The sequence below is a fragment of the Gopherus flavomarginatus genome, chromosome 3 (assembly GCF_025201925.1).
Source record: "Gopherus flavomarginatus isolate rGopFla2 chromosome 3, rGopFla2.mat.asm, whole genome shotgun sequence".
NCBI lineage: Eukaryota > Metazoa > Chordata > Testudines > Testudinidae > Gopherus > Gopherus flavomarginatus.
The window spans coordinates 136240790-136261850 of NC_066619.1; the positions used below are offsets into that span (position 1 = coordinate 136240790).

Below are 21061 nucleotides of genomic sequence, written 5' to 3' on the forward strand. Positions count from 1 at the left end.
TAACACGCCTTGCCTGGCAGTTACTTACAAGTTTGAAATATGAGAGACTTGTTCAGAAAGATTTGGAGAGCATGGATTGATGTCCGATCCCTCTTAGTCCCAGAAGCGAACAACCCCCAAAACAAATAGCACAAACACAAGCCTTCTTCTGCCCCAAGATTTGAAAGTCTCTTGTCCCTTTATGGTCCTTTGGGTCAGGTGTCGCCAGGTTACCTGAGCTTCTTAACCCTTTACAGGTAAAAGGATTTTGGTGTCTCTGGCCAGGAGGGATTTTATAGTATTGTACACTGGGGCTGTTACCCTTCCCTTTATAGTTATGACGCCCCCCAAATCACAGATAATGTTGGACAGCCAGTTCCACCTTTGCTGTGATTTCTTCCTGTAGCTCTAGGAGAAAACAGTTAATAAAACACATGCAACTTTAGACATAGTACTGATTATATAAAAACTAACAAAATGTCCCACATTCCAAGAACAATTTTTAACCAGTTGATTCAGGGAAACTTTCACGGAAGGGTGTGTCAGCCACTTTGTTAGAAGCTCCTGAAATGTATTGTATTTCAAAATCAAAATCTTGGAGAGCTAAACTCCACCAAAGAATTTTTTGTTAATTCACTTGGCGGTGTGAAGCCACCAGGGGCAGCTCTAGGTATTTTGCCACCCTAAGCATGGCAGGCAGACTGCCTTCAGTGGCATGCCTGCAGGCGGTCCCCAGTCCCATGGATTCGGCTGCACGCCTGCAGGAGGTCCGCCGAAGCCGTGGGAGGTCCGCTGAAGCCGCAGGACCAGCAGACCCTCCGCAGGCATGCCGCCAAAGGCATCCTGCCTGATGCCCTTGCTGTGTCCGGCAGAGCTCCCCCCACTGCTTGCTGCCCCAGGCATGTCTTTGGCATGCTGGTGCCTGGAGCCGCCCCTGTAAGCCACTTTAGCGCAGCATGGTCAGTTTGTAGTTGGGAACGCCGTCCTCAAACATATGGGTGTACCTTTTCCAGTGTGTACACAATTGCACAGCATTCCTTTTCACTGATTGACTAGCGGCTTTCCCTCTCAGACAGTTTCTTGCTGAAAAACACGACAGGATGGAATTCTTGATCCAGTCCTTCCTGCATTAAAACTGCTCCTACACCACGCTTGGACACATCTCTGGTTACTAGGAACGGTTTGTCAAAGTCTGGGGCTCTTAGCACAGGGTCAGACATGAGTGTCACCTTAAGCTGGTTAAAGGCCTTCTGACACTCATCAGTCCACTGAACTGCATTGGGCTGTGTCTTTCTGGTCAGGTCTGTCAGTGGGGCAGCGATTTGGCTGTAGTGTGGTACAAATCACCTGTAATATTCGGCCAAGCCTATGAATGATTGGACCTGTTTCTTTGACTTTGGGGTAGGCCACTTTTGGATAGCATCCACCTTGGCCTGTAGGGGGTTGATAGTTCCTTGACCCACCTGGTGTCAAAGGTACGTCACTCTGTTTTGGCCTATTTGACACTTTTTAGCCTTAACAGTTAGTCCTGCCTGCCTGATGCACTCAAAGACGGTTTCCAGGTGCTCCAGGTGTTCTGCCCATGAATCAGAAAAAATGGCCAATCATCGAGGTAGGCAACTGCAGATTCTCCCAATCCCGCTTGGAGACCATATACAAGTCTTTGGAAGGTGATGGGTGCATTTTGCAGCCCTAAAGAAAGTACATTAAATTCATACACCCTTGCATGGGTGATAAAGGCTGACCTTTCCTTGGCGAGTTTATCTATCGGTACTTGCCAGTACCCTTTGGTTAAGGCTGATGTAGAGATGAACTGGGCACGTCCCAATTTCTCCAATAGTTCATCTGTGCGTGGCATTGGATAGTTGTTGGGATGAGTTACGGCATTTAGCTTATGGTAGTCCATGCAAAAGCATATTTCCCCATCTGGTTTGGGATCTAGAACCACTGGAGATGCCAATGCACTGTTAGAGGGGTGGATTATACCCATCTGTAGAATGTCCTGGATCTCCAATTCTATAGCAGCTTGGACGTGAGGAGACACTCAGTAGGGTGGGGTTCTAATTGGGTGAGCATTACCTGTGTCAATGGAGTGGTATGCCCGTTCAGTCCATCCTGGGGTGGCTGAGAACATTGGCATGAAGCTAGTGCACAGCTCCTTGATCTGTTGTCGCTACATACGTCCCAGGGTTGTGGAGAGGTTCACCTCTTCCATGCCACCGTCACTTTTTCCTTCGTAGTAGACACCTTCAGGCCACTCAACGTCATCTCCTCCCTGGGCTATAAACTGACAAACCTTTTATCCTCTGGAATAAAAGGGCTTTAGAGAATTAACGTGGTACACTTTAGGCTTTAGGGTTGAGGTGGGGAATGCTATGAGATAGTTAACAGCTCCCAGGCGCTCATGGACCGTGAATGGCCCTTCTCATGATGCTTCCATCTTATGGGTCTGGAGCACCTTTAAGACCATAACCTGGTCCCCTACTTTGAAGGACTGTTCTCTGGAATGTTTATCATACCAGGCTTTTTGCTCTTCCCGAGCCTCTTTTAGGTTTTCTCCAGCAAGGGCTAAAGAGTCTCAGAGGGTGTTTTGTAGGTTGCTTACAAAGTCCAGAATGTTAGTTCCTGGAGAAGGCGTAAATCCCTCCCATTGCTGCTTCACCAACTGTAATGGCCCCTTAACCTCATGGCCATACACAAGTTCAAATGGTGAAAACCCTAAACTGGGATGTGGTACAGCCCTGTAGGCAAAAAGCAACTGCTGCAACACTAGGTCTCAATCACTGGGAGTGTTCATTCACGAATTTCCGTACCATGGCCCCCAAAGTTCCATTAAACCTCTCCACCAGGCCATTGGTTTGATGGTGGTAAGGGGTGGCCACCAAGTGGTTCACCGCATGAGCTTCCCACAGGTTTTTCATGGTCCCTGCCAGAAAATTAGTTCCCGAATCTGTAAGGATGTCAAAGAGTCAACCTACCCTGGCAAAAATGTCTGTCAATACCTGGCACACACTTTTAGCCCTGGTGTTGCTTAGAGCTACTGCTTCCAGCCATCGGGTAGCAAAATCCATGGAAGTCAGTATGTACTGCTTTCCTCTGGGTGTCTTCTTTGGGAAAGGACCCAGAATATCCACAGCTACTCGCTGAAATGGGACCTCAATTATGGGGAGTGGCTGGAGAGGGGCTTTGACCTGGTCTTGGGGTTTTCCCACTCTTTGGCACACCTCACAAGACCGGACATAATTAGAAACGTCCTTGCCCATTCCCTCTCAGTGGAAGGACTTTCCCAATCCATCTTTGGTTCTGTTCACCCCAGCATGACCACTGGGATGGTCATGGGCTAAGCTTAAGAGCTTTACCCGGTACTTAGTTGGAACTACCAACTGTCTCCGAGGATGCCAGTCTTCCTAGTGTCCACCAGAAAGAGTTTTCTTGTATAAAAGTCAGGATCAGTTAGAAGAGCTGAGAGGCGGTGGGGTGCTCCATGCCTCCACCCAAGCTTTCTGAAGGCTGTCATCTGCTTCCTGCTCGGCCTGGAACTATTCCCTTGATGCTGGAGACATCAGTTCCTCCTTGGACTGTGGACTTGGCGTTCGTCCCTCTGGAAGCGATGCAGCTGATGGTGAACTGCTCTCCGCCGGTGCACTAAGTGGTATTTCAGGCTCTGGGTGAGCCTCTTGTGTAGGGTTATCTGCTGCTGCTGCCAGTGCAGGCTCGATGGTGCCTTCCAGTGTTGAAGTTGTAGATGGGTTTGCCAGCGCTGTACTCAGTGCTGGCAATGGTTCTGGTGCTGGTTGCTTTGCCAGTTCCGGTTCTGGGACTGGCTTTGGCTGGGTCTCGGGGGCTGGATCCACTATGGCTGTTGCAGTCATTGGCAGGGGATCTGGTTCTACCACCTCTGTCTAGGTCTCTGGTAACACGGATGGGGCCCTGGTGGATGGCTCAGGAGCAGGGATGGGTGTGGAAGCTTGCTTAGCCTGGCTGCGGGTGACCATTCCCACCCTCTTGGTTAGCTTCACATGGTTGGCCAAATCTTCCCCCAGCAGCATGGGGATGGGATAATTATCATAAACTGCAAAAGTTCATGTTCCTGACCAGCCCTTGTACTGGATAGGCAACTCAGCAGTAGGCAAGTTTAAAGATTTTGACATGAATGGGTGAATTGTCACTTGGGCCTCTGGGTTGATGAATCTGGGGTCCACTAAGGATTGGTGAATAGCTGACACTTGTGCCCCTGTGTCCCTCCATGCGATAACCTTCTTCCCACCCACACTCAGTTTCCCTTCGCTCTGAGGGTACCTGGGAGGCATCTGGGCCTGAGGACCTTGGGTGTGACTCCGGCGTAATGAACTGTAGTCAGTTGAGGTTCTTGAGGCAGTTGGCCTTCACACGCCCCAGCTCATTACATTTAAAAGATCACCCAGCTGACTGGTCACTGGGCCGAGGTGGGTTGCTGCAGACTGGTGTGGTGGGATGATAAGGTGTCTGGGTATTTCCTTTGGTTGTAGGTGGGGCCCTGGGTTGCCCCTGTGACAGGGTTTGGTTTCGGTTTGCCCCATCTGATATTCGCTCCAACTGCTAGTAGTTTTTTTCTTTTCTGCCACTTCCACCCATTTGGCTCCAATCTCCCCTGCCTCGGTTACAGTTTTGGGCGTCCCATCTAGGATGTACCTTTCTGTTTCCTCAGGAACACCCTCTAAGAACTGCGCCATTTGCATCAGGAAGGATAGATCTTCCAGAAATTTAACACTTGCTCCTCATATCCAGGCATCCCAATTTTTCACAATGTGGTAGGCGTGTCAGGAAAATGACACATCTGGTTTCCACCTTAGGGCTCTGAACCACTGAAAGGAATGCTCAGGTGTTAGCCCCATTCTGATTCTGGCCTTGGTTTGAAAAAGTTTACAACTGTTCATGTGTTCTTTAGGCATTTGATCTGCCACCTCTGCTAAGGGTCCACTGAGCTGTGGCCTCAGCTCTATCATGTACTGATCTGTAGAGATGCTGTACCCAAGGCAGGCCCTTTCGAAATTTTCTAAGAAGGCCTCGGTGTCATCACCTGCCTTGTAGGTGGGGAATTTTCTGGGATGGGAAGCAGTACCTGGAGAGGGGTTGCTAGGGTTGGCTGATATATCCTGCCTAGCCCTTGCTCACTCTAGTTTACGCTTCCTCTCTTTTTCCCTCTGCTCCCTCTCTCTTTCCCTCTCCTCCATAGCTCTTTCAGTAGCTTCGTTCTCGAGTTTTTTTAATTCGAGCAGTCTCTCATGTTTCTTTTTATTTTCTTCTGCTTCTATTCTGGCCAGCTCTAGTTTCATAGCTGTTTCACTGGTCGTCATTTTCCTTCTTTCTTGTGTTGGGTCACACCCCCTCTGCAGTTCACTGAAACGGGGATCAGGGCCGTCCTTAGCCATAGGCAGAATAGGCAGCCGCCTAGGGCACCACTAGGTCTGGGGGCACCGCTCTGCGAGAGCCTGAACAGACGGGAAGCAGTGGAGAATGTAAGAGCAGGGCTGCTGGGTCCTAGAGAGAGCCGAATGCAGCACAGTCTGAGGGAGGGGATTGGCTGCTAGTGTCTCTGGGAAGGGGTGGGGGAAGGAAATCACCAGTGAGTGTGACTCTCTTTCCCCTGGAGTGAGGTGAGGCAGGCTCAGGGGCTCTGGCAGTATCCTTTGTTGTCCCCCATAACGTCCATTCTTCTCCTCTCTGCCCCACAGAGCAGCCCCCCTGTTTCTCTCTCCCCCCACAGAGCACCTCTCTCTTCCCACCTCCATCAGGGCTGGGTTGGTGAGGTGCTGGGGGGGGAGGGGAGGCTGGCTGGCTGCCTGCTGAGGAATGACAGTGAAAGTAATTCACTTCCTTGGCAGGCAGCCAGGATTGGAAGGGTCGCACAGAACTGGGCTGGGGATAGCCAGATAGCATGTGTGAAAAATCAGGATATGGGGTTGGGGTAGGGTGAGCAGATGTCCCACTTTTATAGGGACAGTCCCAATTTTTGGGTCTTTTTCTTATATAGGCTCCTATTCCCCCCCACCCCCTTCCTGATTTTTCACACTTGCTGTCTGGTCACCCTAGTGGGGGTAATTGGTGCCTATATAAGACAAAGCCCCAAATATCAGGACTGGCCCTATAAAATCAGGACATCTGGATCTGGTCACCCTAACTGGGGAGCACGTATCTCCCCCGGGCTGGCAGTGATCCATCTCATCCGGGGGGGGGGGGGGGGGGGAGAGCTGCACAGGGCAGGATGAGCTGCTGTGGCTCCATGGGTGCCCCGTCCCTGAGATCAGATGCTGTGCTAACTTCACCATGGTTCGGTGGGCTGGCGGTGGTGCCTATTTGCATGTGATCGGACCTGAGGGTTTGCTGCTGCTGCTGTTGCCACTCTGCACCCCAAGAGGTGGATTTTGGGGTCCTGCAGTTTTCCACCTATCTCCTCCTCTACTGCAGCTGTTGGACCAGCAGGCTGGGGGGTGAGCCAAGCATGAAAGCAGTACTGTGTTGCCATTTAAAGTGTCATTTAACAACTTTGTTTGCCAGAAATGCTTGCTAACAATCCTGAATTCAATTTCAATATATATATTTTTAAAATCAATATCTCAGCCAAGAACAGAAAATTAAGTTGTTGACAATTATTTGTGACAAGTGTGGTATGGGGAAGGGAGTGGGCCAGTTTTCATCAGACAAACAAAAAATGTTGACTGACTTTCCTATAGCCCTGTTACTCAGCACCCACTGTTGGCTTGGGGACCCCCAAGGAACCCCAGGCTGGCAGCGGCTGAGCAGGCCGGTGGCTGAGACCCCGGCTGAGCCACTCAACCCGCTGTCGGCCTGGGGTTCCATTCACTCAGCTGGCAGTGGGCTGAGTGGGACTAAATTCAATGAAATAGGAAAACAAGAGCAACTAATGGCAAAGTGCAAGAGCCTAGAGCAGTGGTCCCCAAACTTTTTCGTCTGGCGGGCGCCAGATGAAGGACCGTGGTGGCGGACAAGCATCCGCCGAAATGATGCCGAATTTCGGCAGCATTTCGGCAGATGCTTATCCTCCAGCCAGTACGTGGGTGCACTGAGAAGCCCCTGCAGGCGCCGGGGCACCTGCAGGCACTGTTTTGGGGACCCCTGACCTAAAGAGCCTCCTGAAGCACGGTGATCATTTTGATTTAAATGGACTTGAACTGTAAGAAAAATTGAGGAGTTGCCACATGCAAAATCGATGATGGACATTGTACAATTTATTCATACCAGCAAACTTGTTGACATATATCCTAATGTGTACATTGCCACTCGTATTCTACTGACAATTCCTGTAACAGGAGCATCAGGAGAACGGAGTTTCTCAAAACTAAAGCTCATTAAAAACTATCTCCGCTCTACAATGAGTCAGGAACGCTTGACTGATCTTGCTATTCTTGCAATCGAACAAGACATCACTTTGTCTTTGTCATACAATGACATTATTACTGATTTTGCAGCCAAAAAAGCCAGAAAGATTGCTTTTAATTAAAAACTAATCCTTGTTTCAATACCTCTTCAAAGAAATTTCCAATAAAATGTTGACAAATTAAAAAAAATATTTATTTGCATCATTCTGTCAAATCAGAATTTTTTCTATAGTGCTACTTTTTAGTGCTAGTCCATCAGCATTACAGTGTGCTTAATTAAGTTAAACTGTTTTTAACAACATACTTGTGGCAAGTTTTCCAATACTGTAAGCTTATGTTTGTGTTGCTAAGAGCAAGACAGGCATAGGGGCACCAGTTTAATAATCTTGCCTAGGGCACCATAAATCCTAAGGATAGCCCTGACGGGGATGCACTCAGCTCAGGGCTGCCTAGTTAACAGAGACTTTCACAGCATTCAGTTTTTGTTTTTTTTTAAACTAGCTATCCCCGAGAGGTAGAAAGAAAAAAAACAATTCAGCTTGTAAATTCCTTTTGCTGGCTGCTTGCTCACAGCTTGAAACCTTCTCTTAACAAAGACCCTTTTAAAAAAACTTAACAGCTCTGCCTTTAGGCAAGAGATAAGATATGCAACTACTTCAGCTCTACTTTCCAAGCAGCTAAACAGGAGAAAAAAAAATCCTACTGGCTTTTGGTTCCTTTAAAATCCCTCCCCGCTGCTCAACATGTCAAGGTTCCTTCCCCACTCTGAACTTTAGGGTACAGATGTGGGGACCTGCATGAGAACCTCTAAGCTTAATTACCAGCTTAGATTTGGTTTTACTGCCACCACCCAAATCCTTTAAGAGTTATTTGGGAAACTCTGTCTATCTTCCCCCCGACTATCTCCCTCCCAGTAGCCTTGAGAGACATCTCCACCAATTCCCTGGTGAACACCGATCCAAACCCTTGGATCTTAAAACAAGAAGAAATTAACCATTCCCCCTCTTTTCTCTCCACCAATTCCTGGTGAGTGCAGATCCAACCCCCTTGGATCTTAAAACAAGAAAAAATCAATCCGGTTCTTAAAAAGAAGGCTTTTAATTAAAGAAAGAAAGGTAAAAAAATCATCTCTGTAAAATCAGGATGGAAAATAACTTTACAGGGTAATCAGATTCATAGAGCCCAGAGGAACCCCCTCTAGCCTTAGGTTTAAAGTTACAGCAAACAGAGGTAAACACTCTAGAAAAAGGAACAGTTACAAGTTGAGAAAACAAAGATAAAACTAACATGCCTTGCCTGGCAGTTTCTCATATTTCAAACTTATAATTGACTTGTTCAGAAAGATTTGGAGAGCATGGATTGATGTTCGGTCCCTCTTAGTCTCAAGAGCAAACAACCTCCAAAACAAAGAGCACACAAACAAAGATTTGAAAGTCTCTTGTCCCCTTATTGGTCCTTTGGGTCAGGTGTCAGCCAGGTTACCTGAGCTTCTTAACCTTTTACAGGTAAAAGGATTTTGGTGTCTCTGGCCAGGAGGGATTTTATAGTATTGTACACTGGGGCTGTTACCCTTCCTTTATAGTTATGACAGCATCTCTCCATTGAATTTCAGTGGCACCACACTGATTTACACCAGCAGAGGTTCTGACCCACTCGTTTCCCTGTAGTAGACTAGAGTACATGGTGTGACAAAGTTCCTCCTCTACTTTGGTGGGTCCTGCACTTATTGGCGGATTTGCTCGCCTCACAGATTCACCCTGTGGGTCGGGAAACAGCCCAGAGACCTTCCGCTCTGATAGAAGCCACAGTCCAAGTGAATTCCTCCTGTGTCTGATCAGGAGTTGGGAGGTTTGGGGGGAACCCGGGCCCACCCTCTGCTCCGGGTTCCAGCCCAGGGCCCTGTGGATTGCAGCTGTCTATAGTGCCTCCTGGAACAGCCGTGCAACAGCTACAACTCCCTGGCCTACTTCCCCATGGCCTCCTCCCAACACCTTCTTTGTCCTCACCACAGGACCTTCCTCCTGATGTCTGATAATGCTTGTACTTCTCAGTCCTCCAGCAGCACAGCCTCTCACTCTCAGCTTCTTGCACACTTCTTGATCCCAGTTCCTCACACACACACACTTCCTCTCCCCTGGCTCCCCCTGGCCTGACTGGAGTCAGCCCCTTTATAGCATCAGAGGGGCCTTAATTAGAGTCAGGTGCTTAACTGCCTCACCTGACTCTTAGCAGGTTAATTGGAGTCAGGTGTTCTCATTAGCCTGGAGCAGCCCCTGCTCTGGTCACTCAGGGAACAGAAAACTGCTTATCCAGTGGCCAGTATATCTGCCTTCTACTACTCTGCTGTACACAACTGGCCTGGGTCTATCACAATGGATACAATAGAATAAGGGTGGGGAGAGGAGGAAGCAATATGCACTAAGAGTCAAACAAGTCACGATCTAGATGCTTCAGCCATTTCAGGATTTGCTCTGCCTGCATTCTGCTAATTTCTGCTGCCTGTCTGTTTGAAATGAGATCTGGGGCCACCGTTCCACCCCCATGCCAGGAACTGGCCCTCACAGGCTCAGACTCCAAGCACAGAACTAAAGCTGTTCCACATTTTTCATGCAGAAAGTTCTCGGCCAAAAAACACAATTTCATTTTGCCACAGGAAAATATCTAAACAAACATTTTCATTTTTTTTAAATGTCACTCTGTTTTTTTGGTTTAAATAAAATGAAATTACATTTAAATTGAAATTCCAGGTCAAAACAAATCTTTTATTTTAAAACTTCCAATGGGAAAACTGAAACTTCCAAACCAAGGACTTGTTTGACATTCCTTGCGAGAAAAGTGTTGACTCTAAGTCTAGCTCTAGAGCAGTGGTCGTCAGCTGAAGGATCACTGCAGAGGTGGAGCACCCGCCGAAATGCCTCCGAATTTCAGCAGCATTTCGGCAGCGACGCCTCTCGATGATATCACTTGCCGTCGAAAAGTGGTGTCATCGAGAGGCGTACCCACCGAAATTCGGAAGCGACGCCTCTCGATGATGTCACTTGTCGACAGCGAGTGGCATCAGCGAGAGGCGTCCCCGCCGAAATTCAAGGGTGATGCCTCTCAATGACATCACTTGTCAACGGCAAGTGGCGTCAGCGAGAGGCATCGCTGCCAAAATTTGGGAGCGACGCCTCTCGACGACATCACTTGTCGGTGACAAGCGTAGTCATCGAGAGGCATCCCCGCCAAAATGCTGCTGCAGCATTTCAGCAGGTGCTCTCCCAGGGGCCAGGATGCGGGTGCATTAAGAGGCCCCTGTGGGCACCGCGTTGGAGACCCCGGCTCTAGAGCGAATGTATCATCTCCTGTACAGTCACTGTCAGTCCCATTCTATTTGGTGAGCATCAGGGGGAACTATTGAGCAATGAAAGCCACATGCTTTCCCCTTCACCCGTCCCAGATGCACCAGCTCTCACACTTTTACAATTTCAGCAATATAAATGGGTCCTGTGTTGGTTCATACTTCTTAGGGGAATTTGACATAACGAGAAAAATCAGGTTAGAAAATATTATTAAAAAATAATCACAGTCAATAGCCCACTAGCAGCTTTGAGTCTTCCAACCAAATACTCCAGAACAGCTGTAAATCACACTTACTGTTCAGGCCTTCCTTGTTAACGATAGTGGTGCTCCCGAGTGCCTCATAGTACTGCTGGTTACTCATCAACGTGTGCATGCCAAGGATAGCTACATTAAAAAGAAAGGAAAACAAAACCGAGTTATTGCAGCCCCTTATGCTGAGAAAAGATGGATTCTGGCAAAGCCTCAGGAGCACACAGCATCCCGGAAGTGACTGAAAATCAGGGCCGCCTCCAGGCAACAGCTCAGCAAGCAGGTGCTTGGGGCGGCCAAGGGGAAGGGGCGGCATGTCGGGCTCTTCAGCAGCAATTCAGCGGCGGGTCCCCCGGTCCCTCTGGGAGGGAAGGACCTGCTGCCGAATTGCCGCCAAAGAAGAAAGCGGCGTGGTGGAGCTGCCGCTGATCGTGATTGCGGCTTTTTTTTTTTTGTCGCTGCTTGGAGCAGTAAAACCCCTGGAGCCGGCCCTGCCTAAAATGTGGGCCTCCACAGTAAGAAATCTGCTTTTGTACAAATGTAGAAAAGCTAGAAAGATGGCACCCATGAGCCCACAGTTTGAGTCCCACTGTGCTGAGTGATATCAGGTACCAACAGCACACTGAGGCTATGGCCATTTTCTCTCTATTAAAGGGTAGCATGATTTGTGCAGGGAAAGGTATATGCATTGCAGGCAGCAAGGGTCAGGGCTGTGCGTTAACACCAAAAGATATTAAATGGAGGAGGCACAGACGTGGGAACAGTTTCCCAATCATCAAGCTGAATGGAGTGTCTGGGTTGGAGCCAAACATAAAAAAAAGTGAGAGGAAGAATAAATATCACAAAACATAGAAACAACCATTAGTAGTTACTAATCTCACGCCTGATCCTGCAGTGTACCATGTGCCTTCCACCCGCCACTCGCCTGGGGGGAGGGGCACTCCACACTTGTATAAGACAGTAGCATCAGCATTGTGCCCGGGACACTCAGCAGCAGAATGAGACATTCTCATCCAGAAAACTCCGGAACAGTGTATAGATCCCACACATAAGTGCTTTGGCAACAGGCTTTCTGTTTATATCCAACACAAACGAAAGGCAGCTTTAACTTGAGCTTTGCAAAGACAGAAACATGAGTAGTATAAACAGGATTAAAATGCTGCAAGAACGCAGAACCCAAGTGTCAGATAACTAACGCATTTCAATCTCTGATTTTCTAAACCAACACACACACACACACACACACACACAGAGGCCCGGTCTACACTAAAAACTAAGTTAAGCTGACCAAGCTTTGTTGCTCTGGGGTGTGAAAATCCACACCCCTGCGTGAGGCAGTTAAGCTGACCTACCCCTGGGGTAAGACAGTGCTAAGCTGATGGAAGAATTCTTCCATTGATCTAGCTACTCCTCTCGTGGAGATGGATCACCTACAGTGTCGGCAGATCCCTGCCCGTTGCCGCAGCTAGTGGCTGCACTGACGTTGCAACTGCGCCATTGTAGCAGCTTAAGTGTAGAGGCAGCCTCAGTCTGTGTCTGTTTCATAACTTCAGCAGTCCAGCACCTACCAGAGTAGGCAGCACAAAGCCCACAGACCAAACATAACATTTTAAAAAAGAAATCCTGCTGCTCTCAGAAAATTCATTTTGGAAAAAGCCCTGAAGCAACGAATTTTCCATTCTCATGTGGTTCAATGTAGAATGTTACACGTGTGCATGTTTGTATAAACAGATGTGTAAATGTATGTTTATTAGGGATGGGAAAATCATATCAAATAAACTAAGAACAAAAATTCCTCTAAGCTTCACACAAAAATTCCTCTAAGCTTCACACAGAACAGACCTTCTTCAAGATCCCAACAGCTGTTTTCTCTTAGTTTTTCCACAAACTGTTTTTCCAGGATCTGGCTGGCACTAGAAGCAGAAATTGCCAGAACTTCCCTGCCCATGTGGAATATTGGCTGCAGAGTGCTGGGACTGTCATGAGAAGGGTGGTTCTTGCTGGGGACCTACCAGGTGAAAAGCTGCTGGGACAAATAATTGCACACCTACAATTACTGGCACCCACTATCTAGTTCCCTCAGACATGTAAATTCCTGCTTCAACCCACAAATCAGACTCTCAGTCATCCAAGACACCTGTGCTGCAGGTGCAAATAGCTATAGATGTGGGATTACACCTGTGATTATTTATGCCCACAATTAGTACCTGCAGACAGGGAGGCCCCTCGTCTCAATGTCTGGCTCATATTGTACAGGGACACATGAAAAAGAGCACCACAGTTCCCACACGAGTACCCATTTCCTTGTCTTCTGCTTGTCTGCTCCTGTGTTGGGCAGCAGGAAGACAAGCACACACAGGCCTGCAGAGAAGTTCTTCCAGGGCATGGGGTGCAGAAGAAGTAGTAGAGGGGAGGGAATGGAAAGGGTTAATTTACTTCTAGGATGATTTTATTGTTAATTTTGAATTAATGTCAGTTTGATGTCAGGTCAGGCTATGCCTGTTACCGCAATGAGAGCAGACAGTACTACCTGCGGCTCATCAAACCCACTGCCTTGTGAGTAGCCCGGGAGGGCACAAGGCTAAGGTAGCAACCCCTGACAGAAAAGCCTCACTGCCTTGTGGGTGAATTCGGGAGAATGTAAGGCTATGAGAGTAAACTCAGACAGAAAATCTGGAGTGGAGCCCCAAAGGTGGCCAGGTCCTAACATCTCAGTATCTTTCTGGCAACTCCTGCAGCAGATCGGGTACCGACATATTGGCTCTTCCTCTCCTCTGGGTTTTACCGGTGATGCTGAGATGGGGGTCCTGATGCATGAGCAATTCAGGGCCTCCACATCATCTACCCAGGCTTGCACCCTGGAGAGGTTCTCCATCTTCACCTCAAGCCCCAACACAACATGGGAGGCAGCAGTCACTGGTTCTAAGCTCCTACTCCATCGGCGTAGAGTTGAGCACCAAGGGCTGTCTCTGACAGTAGGAGAGATCATCGTATCTCGCTGGACAGCCACCACCTACCATAAAACTGGGCAGCCCCAGACGATAGAGTGTTGTCCCACCACAGTCTGCCTGCTTCAATGGGTGCTTGGAGTTTAGAGTTTCATAACTTGAGAAGTGGACTGTGACCAATGCACCAGGCAAATCAAGTAAAAGAAAGAAAAATTCCTTAAAGATAGGGTGCTGGAATGTTTGCACCCTGACAACTGGATTATCTGAGGACCTTCAGCAAATGAGCAATGTACATAAAACTGCCATGATCAATGATAAGCTGAAATGACTCAATGTGGATATCGTAATCTTCCAAGAAACATGGCTAGCATCAAGTGGATCACTCAGGGAAAGTCTACACATTTTTCTGGCAGGAGAAAAGCACTGAAGAAACACAAGAGCACAGAGTGGGATTTGCCATCAAGAACTCACTTCTGGGGATGACTGAGTCACCTACAACTGAATCAGAGAGAATTTTGGTACTACGGTTGTTCTCATCTGAGGGCCCAGTCAACCCTGTGAGTGTGTTTTCCCCAACACTCTTCTTGTCTTCTGACATCAAGGACCAGTTGTACAACCAGTTGAACACCACCATCAGCAGGCTTCCAAAGCACAAATATGTTTTCCTGCTAGGGGACTTCAATGCAAGAGTGGGAGCTGATCATGAAGCATGGTCTTGGTCAATATGGACCTGATAAAAGAATGGGGACTGCTAAAAGTTTGCTCCTATTATGACCTCTGTGTAACAAACTCATTCTTCCAGACAAAGCCGCAACACAAAGTGTCTTGGAAACATCCCAGATCTGGCCATTGGCACCAACTGGATTTTATCATCACAAGGCGTACCAACCTTAACAGCATCCTCATTACCCGCAGTTATCAAAGTGCTCACTGAGACACAGGCCACTCTCTGGTATGCAGCAAGGTCAGACTTAAACCAAAGAAAATAAACAGATCTGCAATAAAAGCACGTCCTCGTATTAACATCAGTACTTTAGCACAGTGGTTTTCAAACCATGGGTCAGGACAGAACTGGGTCGTGGAATGGAAGGCACTGGGTCACAGCGGCTCTGGTCAGCACCGCTGATGGGATGTTAAAAGTCTCGTCTTCGGTGCAGCCCAGCTAACGCAGACTAGTCTCTACCTGTTCCGACACCACACTGCACCCTGGAAGCGGCCAGCAGCAGGTCCAGCTGCTAGGTGGGGGTGTGGGGCATGGGGCTCCACGCGCTGCCCCCACCCTGAGCATTAGCTCCGTGATCTCATTGGCCAGGAACCGGCCAATGGGAGCTGGGGGGGCGGTGCCTGGTGGCGAGAGCTGCGTGGAGCCGCGTGCGTGCCTCTGCCTAGGAGCCGGACCTGCTGCTGGTCACTTCAAGCACAGCACGGTCCGCAGTGCCAGGGCAGGTGGGAAGCCTGCCTCTGCACCCCAGGTGCGTCGCTGACCGGGAGCCACTGGCGGCAAGCCTGCACCCCAAGCCTGTGTCCCAATCCCCTGCTCCAGCCCTGAGCCCCCCCAAACTCGGAGCCCTTTCCTGAACCCTAAACTCTTTATCCCCAGCCCCACCCCAGTGCCTGCACCCCCAGCGCAGAGCCCTGACCCTCTCCCAAACCCCAACCCCCTGCCCCAGCCCTAAACCCCTCCCACACCCCAAACCCCTCACTCCCAGCTCCATTGGGTTGTAGGCATCAACAATTTTCTTCAGCTGGGATGCCAGAAAAAAAAGTTTGAAAACCACGGCCTTAGCGAACCAAGAAAAGTCACAACAGCACAAGAACATACTACAACAAGTCCTTGACTCCAGTGATTGTGCCAAAATCATCCATCTGACATGGGAGCAACTGAAGAAAACAATCTACGATGCAGCTCTGTCAGAGTCTGGGGAGAAGGAAAGCAAGACTAACAACTGGTTTGATGCATATTCCAGTGAATTGATACCAGTCATAGAGGCCAAATGCGCAGCCCAAACCAACTACAAGATAGGCCCAAATAAAACATCTTATGTGTTGAGAGCAGCAAGAACCAAGGTATAACAAAACTGTTGATGTTGTGCCAATGACGATTGGCTGCACTTATGCAAAAGCATCTAAGTAGCAGCTGATGCAAGCAACATCAGAAACATGTATGATGGGATCAAGAAAGCCTTGGGTCCAACTTTAAAGAAGACAGCCCCATTGAAATCAACATCAGGGGAAACAATCAATGACTGCACCAAGCAGATGGATCGCTGGGTAGAACACTACTCTGAGCTTTACTCTTGTGAAAATATTGTTCTGGACGCAGCCAACAATGCCATTGAAAGTCTACCTGTTATGAACCAACTCGACAATGAACCAACAGTTGAGGAGCTTAGCCTTGCCATAGATGGCCCTGGAAAAGACTGCATACTGTCAGAGGTCAGAAAGTGCAGAAAACCTATCCCACTGCAACACCTTCATGAGTTGCTCTGCCTGTGCTGGAAAGAAGGCGAAGTACCACAAGAAATGAAAGACACCAACATCACCACTCTCAGTAAAAACAAGGGTGACAGGAGCGACTGTAACAACTACCGTGGCATTTCCCTTCTTAGTATTATGGGAAAAGCCTTTGTCCAAGTTGTCCTGAACAGAATTCAGATCCTTGTAGACAGAATCTATGATAAATCACAGTGTGGCTTCAGAGCTGAAAGGTCTCCTATTGACATGACCTTCTCACTGAGATAACTACAAGAGAAATGCAGAGATCAGAAGAAGCCCCTCTACGCAGCCTTCGCCAATCTCACAAAGGCTTTTGACCTTGTCAGTAGAAGAGGACTATTCGTGCTTCCAGAAAAGACTGGATGTCCCCCCAAGCTCTTAAGCGTGATCCAATCCTTCCATGAAAACGTGTACAGCACAGTCCAGTACATGTACCGCTCAGTGTCTGAGGCTTTCCAGAATCATAGCAGAGTTAAGAAAGGTTGTGTACTTGCCCCAAGTCTGTTTGGGGTCTTCTCCCTGATACTGAAACAAGCTTTTGGTTCCTCAACAGAGGGAATCTACTTGCACACAAGATCTGATGGGAAGCTGTTCAATTTTGCAAGGCTCGGATCAAAAACCAAGACTCAGGAGGCCCTCATCCAACACCTTCTCTTTGCTGACGATGCAGCAGTGGCACCCCACACAGAAGCCCACCTCCAAAACCTCATGGACTGTTTTCCCAAAGCCTACCAAGACTTCGGCCTTACTATAAGCCTAAAAAACACGAACCTAACATTCCAAGGAGCTCAGGAAGCACACTCCATCAAGATCAACAACTATGAACTTGAAGTGGTGAACAAGTTCACATACCAGGGGTCCACTATTGCAGTCAACCTTTCATGTGAAACAGAACTCAACATCCGGATTGGAAGAGCCACCACAACAATGTCTAGACTCAGTAAGAGGGTCTGGCAAAACAACAAACTGACAGACCATACAGAGATCTGCGCAGGTGTTATCAGCACACTTTTGTATGGGAGCAAGACAGGGACCTTATACTCTCATCAGGAGAAGGGCTCAACAGCTTTCATGTGCATTCATCGAATCCTTGGAATCACCGGGAGGGACAGAGTCACCGACACTGAGGTGCTCAAACGGGCCAGCAATACCCAGCATGCAAACACTTCTCCAACAGAGACGCCTCCGCTGGCTTGCGTATGTGTGCTGCGTGAGTGATGGGTGCATCCCAAGGACACCTTCTATGGTGAACTGGCATCTGGAAAAAGACCCAAAGGACGCCCAACATTGCATTTCAAGGATGTGTGCGAGTGAGACCTCAAAGAAATGGACATGGATGTGGAAAATTGGGAAGATCACACTCAAGACTGCAGCCTTTGGAAACAAGAGCTTAACATCCGTCTCCAGAGTTATGAGAGGAAGCCGTCCAGCTTAGCAGAGGAGAAGAGAGCTTGAAGAAGGCAGAGTCCAAAGGGTTGAAACACCACCTTTAAATGTGACAGATGCGGCAGAGAGAGATTGTCTTTCTTGAGTGGGTCTCTTCAGCCATGGCTGTGGCTGCCACAAAACCAACAGAGTAATTTCTTTATCTCTCAGGGGCACATACCCATGGTCTCTTCAGACTGAAGGATGCCCACTAAAACTACTAAAAATGTCAGTTAGTCTTTTCAATTCTTCATTTCTATGGTTAAGAAAAAAGGTGTCCCATAAATATTTATATTAATTATCTCAAATATGATGGTCATGGAGAAATTAAAATAGACACTGAATTTACTGTCATCCACCACAAAGATCTAATAGCGCCTCAAGCAGACGTGACCCTAATGTGCTGTGGCATTCCCTAGGCTGTATAGTCAGGGGTGTTGTTTTAAAAGACAATCACCAAATAACTTCCATTGTTGCTTGCAGTATCTTTGTAGCCAAGTTGATCCCAGCACACTAGAGAGATGAGGCAGAGGAGGTAACATCTTTTATTGGACCAACTTCTGTGGGGGAAAGAGCCAAGCTTTCGAGTTACACAGAGCTCTTCTTTAGGCCTGGGAAACATACACGGAGCATCGCAGCTAAATACCAGGTGGAACAGAAATTCTAAGGGACCATTCACGGTAGAGTGGCCCGTTAACACCCCTGCAGTCATAGGACAAAAAGGGTTACAGATTGTGGTAATAAGCCACAAATCCAGCATCTTTATGAAGACTGTGATTTCAGTGTCCAGCAGAGTTATGAATTTAAGCCCCCTTTGGGGCTCTCCTTTGAAGGCGTTGTGCCTTTGAGGACTGAGACAGGTGTGACCGAGGTTAGCTTAAATAAGATCCGTTGCACACAGTGCCACCTAGTGGCTGAATGTATAACACAGTTTAGCATTCCACTATAGCAGCCTCTCTGGGACCTTGATGCTTGTTTCCCGTTTCTCTAGCCAGATCTCGGCCATCCCTGGCACAATCTGGGGGAGCCTGGGGGCTGATTTACACTATGCCACCTGGTCATGTCCCCAAGGAACCACCTGCCAGATGGGGTCAGCTGCAGCTCAGCACTCACTCTCCACCCGCAAGCAGGGCTGCAGACAGGGGCGGCTCCAGGCCCCAGCACGCCAAGCGCGTGCTTGGGGCAGCAAGCTGCGGGGGGCGCTCTGCCGGCGCCGCGGGGGCGGCAGGCACGCTGCCTTCGGCGGCTTGCCTGTGGGAGGTCCGCTGGTCCCGCGGCTTCGGTGGACCTTCCGCAGGCAAGCTGCCGAACACAGCCTGCCTGCCATGCTTGGGGTGGCGAAATGCCTAGAGCCGCCCCTGGCTGCAGAAGAGCTGTTGGGTGGGCACTGGGGACTCGTGGCTGGTCTCTGCTGGTCTCTGGTCTCCCCTTGTGCCCTCTGAGCAAAACCAAAGGCTCTACTGCTGATAAATTCCAAAAGAAATCCTGCCACTTCTAGCACATCTGTGCTCTTCAGCTGGAAGCACAGCAGCATTGGCTAGTGCGCTGCACCGACACCAGCCAAGGTATGGTGCATGGTGAGAAGGGGGAAGCAGATCTTCCAGAAAGGCATCCAGCCATGATCTCATGACCAAGAAATGGAGAACCCATCACTCCCCTGGGCACCATCCTCAGTGCTTGTCCCTTTGTTCTGGCTGGCTTCAGACGAGGATGCTATACCTAAACGAAGTAACTCACTTAGTAGAAGACACTGAAGATGCCTTTGAGAAGAGCAAGAAAGCTGGTACTGTTCTGGAGGATCTGTCAGCTGCAGATGATACCGTCTAGCATGTGGGGCTGACCACTAAATTGTTGCAGACTGTTCCCTGTAAGCCCATGATGTGGTTTATCATGGAAATGATAACAAAACAGAGCTTCATCTTGCCAGCTGGAGCAAAGGGGCTGACTTAGTGGGTGCTCCAAGGCTCGATCACCCATGGAAAGAAATTAGCGGGTGCTTAGCACCCACTGGCAGCCAAGCTCCCCCCTTCCCCCAGTGCCTCCTGCCTGCTGGTGGCCCCACCGATCAACTACTCCCCCTCCCTCCCAGCGCCTCCTGCCCGCTATGGAAAAGCTGTGGAGGGGGCATCGAGCACTCCCCAGGTAGAGAGGAAGTCGGCACCTATGAGCTGGAGACAAAGTCAGCTGGCTTAGACAGCTCTGTAATAGACTCCCACAAGGATCCGTTCTAGCTGCTCTCCTCTTCAACATACCCACTTATGACCTACCCACAAGAAAGGCCGATAACTACACATGTGCAGATGACATCTGTCTTGCTGCTGTGGGTGATGATGTACATGATAGCAAAGGGTCACTCAGCCAGGACATGAATGCTGTGGACACATAATGTAAGTCTCCACTGACAAAGGTAAGTGCATCTAAGACAGTGGCCATAACCTTCCAGCTGAAGGATCCCCTGACCGATCAACCCCTTACAATCTGTGTTGAGGATCATCCTCTCCCTTTCCAGCCAGCTGTCATTTCCTTAGGAATCAAACTGGGCCACATTCTAACAAAGTGACCCCTAGAGCACTTAAAGAAAATGGTCATCTCCAGCACTGCTATGATACAGAAGCTAGCAAGATCCTCCTGGGGAGTAGAGGCAAATGTTCTATGAACCTCAGTCCTGGCGGTGGTACTTAGAATAATGTGCAGCCTGTTGCACACAAGGCTGACAATGGTTCCAATAGGAGCAAATGAGCAATGCGCACTTCCCAAAAGATTCACCCACCTCTAGAAGAAAACACCCACACCTGCAGTTGCTGCTGACTTGCCATGACTGACTTCACAAGATCCTTTTGTGGGTAGTTCATGCACCACCACAGCACTGCTGACCCAGTGCCAGTCTCGGATGAACAACAGCATACCAGGGCTGACCGCTATGTCCTTGTAGTGTGGCAGCAACTTTGGGCTAGAGACACAGGCATGCCAACAAATTTCAGAAGCCCTGACTTTCATCCAGGTGTTGCAACCTGGGACACAGATCCTGAACTAGGCTTACCTGGCTGGTGACTAGAACGGCCAAAGTGGTTGCCACCATGCAGAAACTTGGGTTAGCCCCATCTTCACAGTGTGACTGTGGGGCAGCAATGAAGACGGTTAACATGGTGGAGGAGAACTCAGTCAGAAGACTGGAGAGTGGGCTGTAACTCCTGACTACCCTTGATGATGCAGCCATTAGATGGCCAAACAAATAGAGATCGA

General features: G+C 48.8%; 1 protein-coding gene across 3 annotated transcripts in view; it reads right to left on the minus strand.

Annotated features, from left to right (window-relative positions):
- Positions 1 to 21061, minus strand: part of TMOD1 (tropomodulin 1) — a 94173-nt gene that overhangs the window by 29760 nt on the left and 43352 nt on the right. For all 3 annotated transcript variants that reach the window (XM_050948315.1, XM_050948317.1, XM_050948316.1), the window contains exon 5: positions 10995 to 11084. In XM_050948315.1, coding sequence (XP_050804272.1) covers positions 10995 to 11084 — 90 coding nt within the window. The remainder of the gene's footprint in view (positions 1 to 10994; positions 11085 to 21061) is intronic.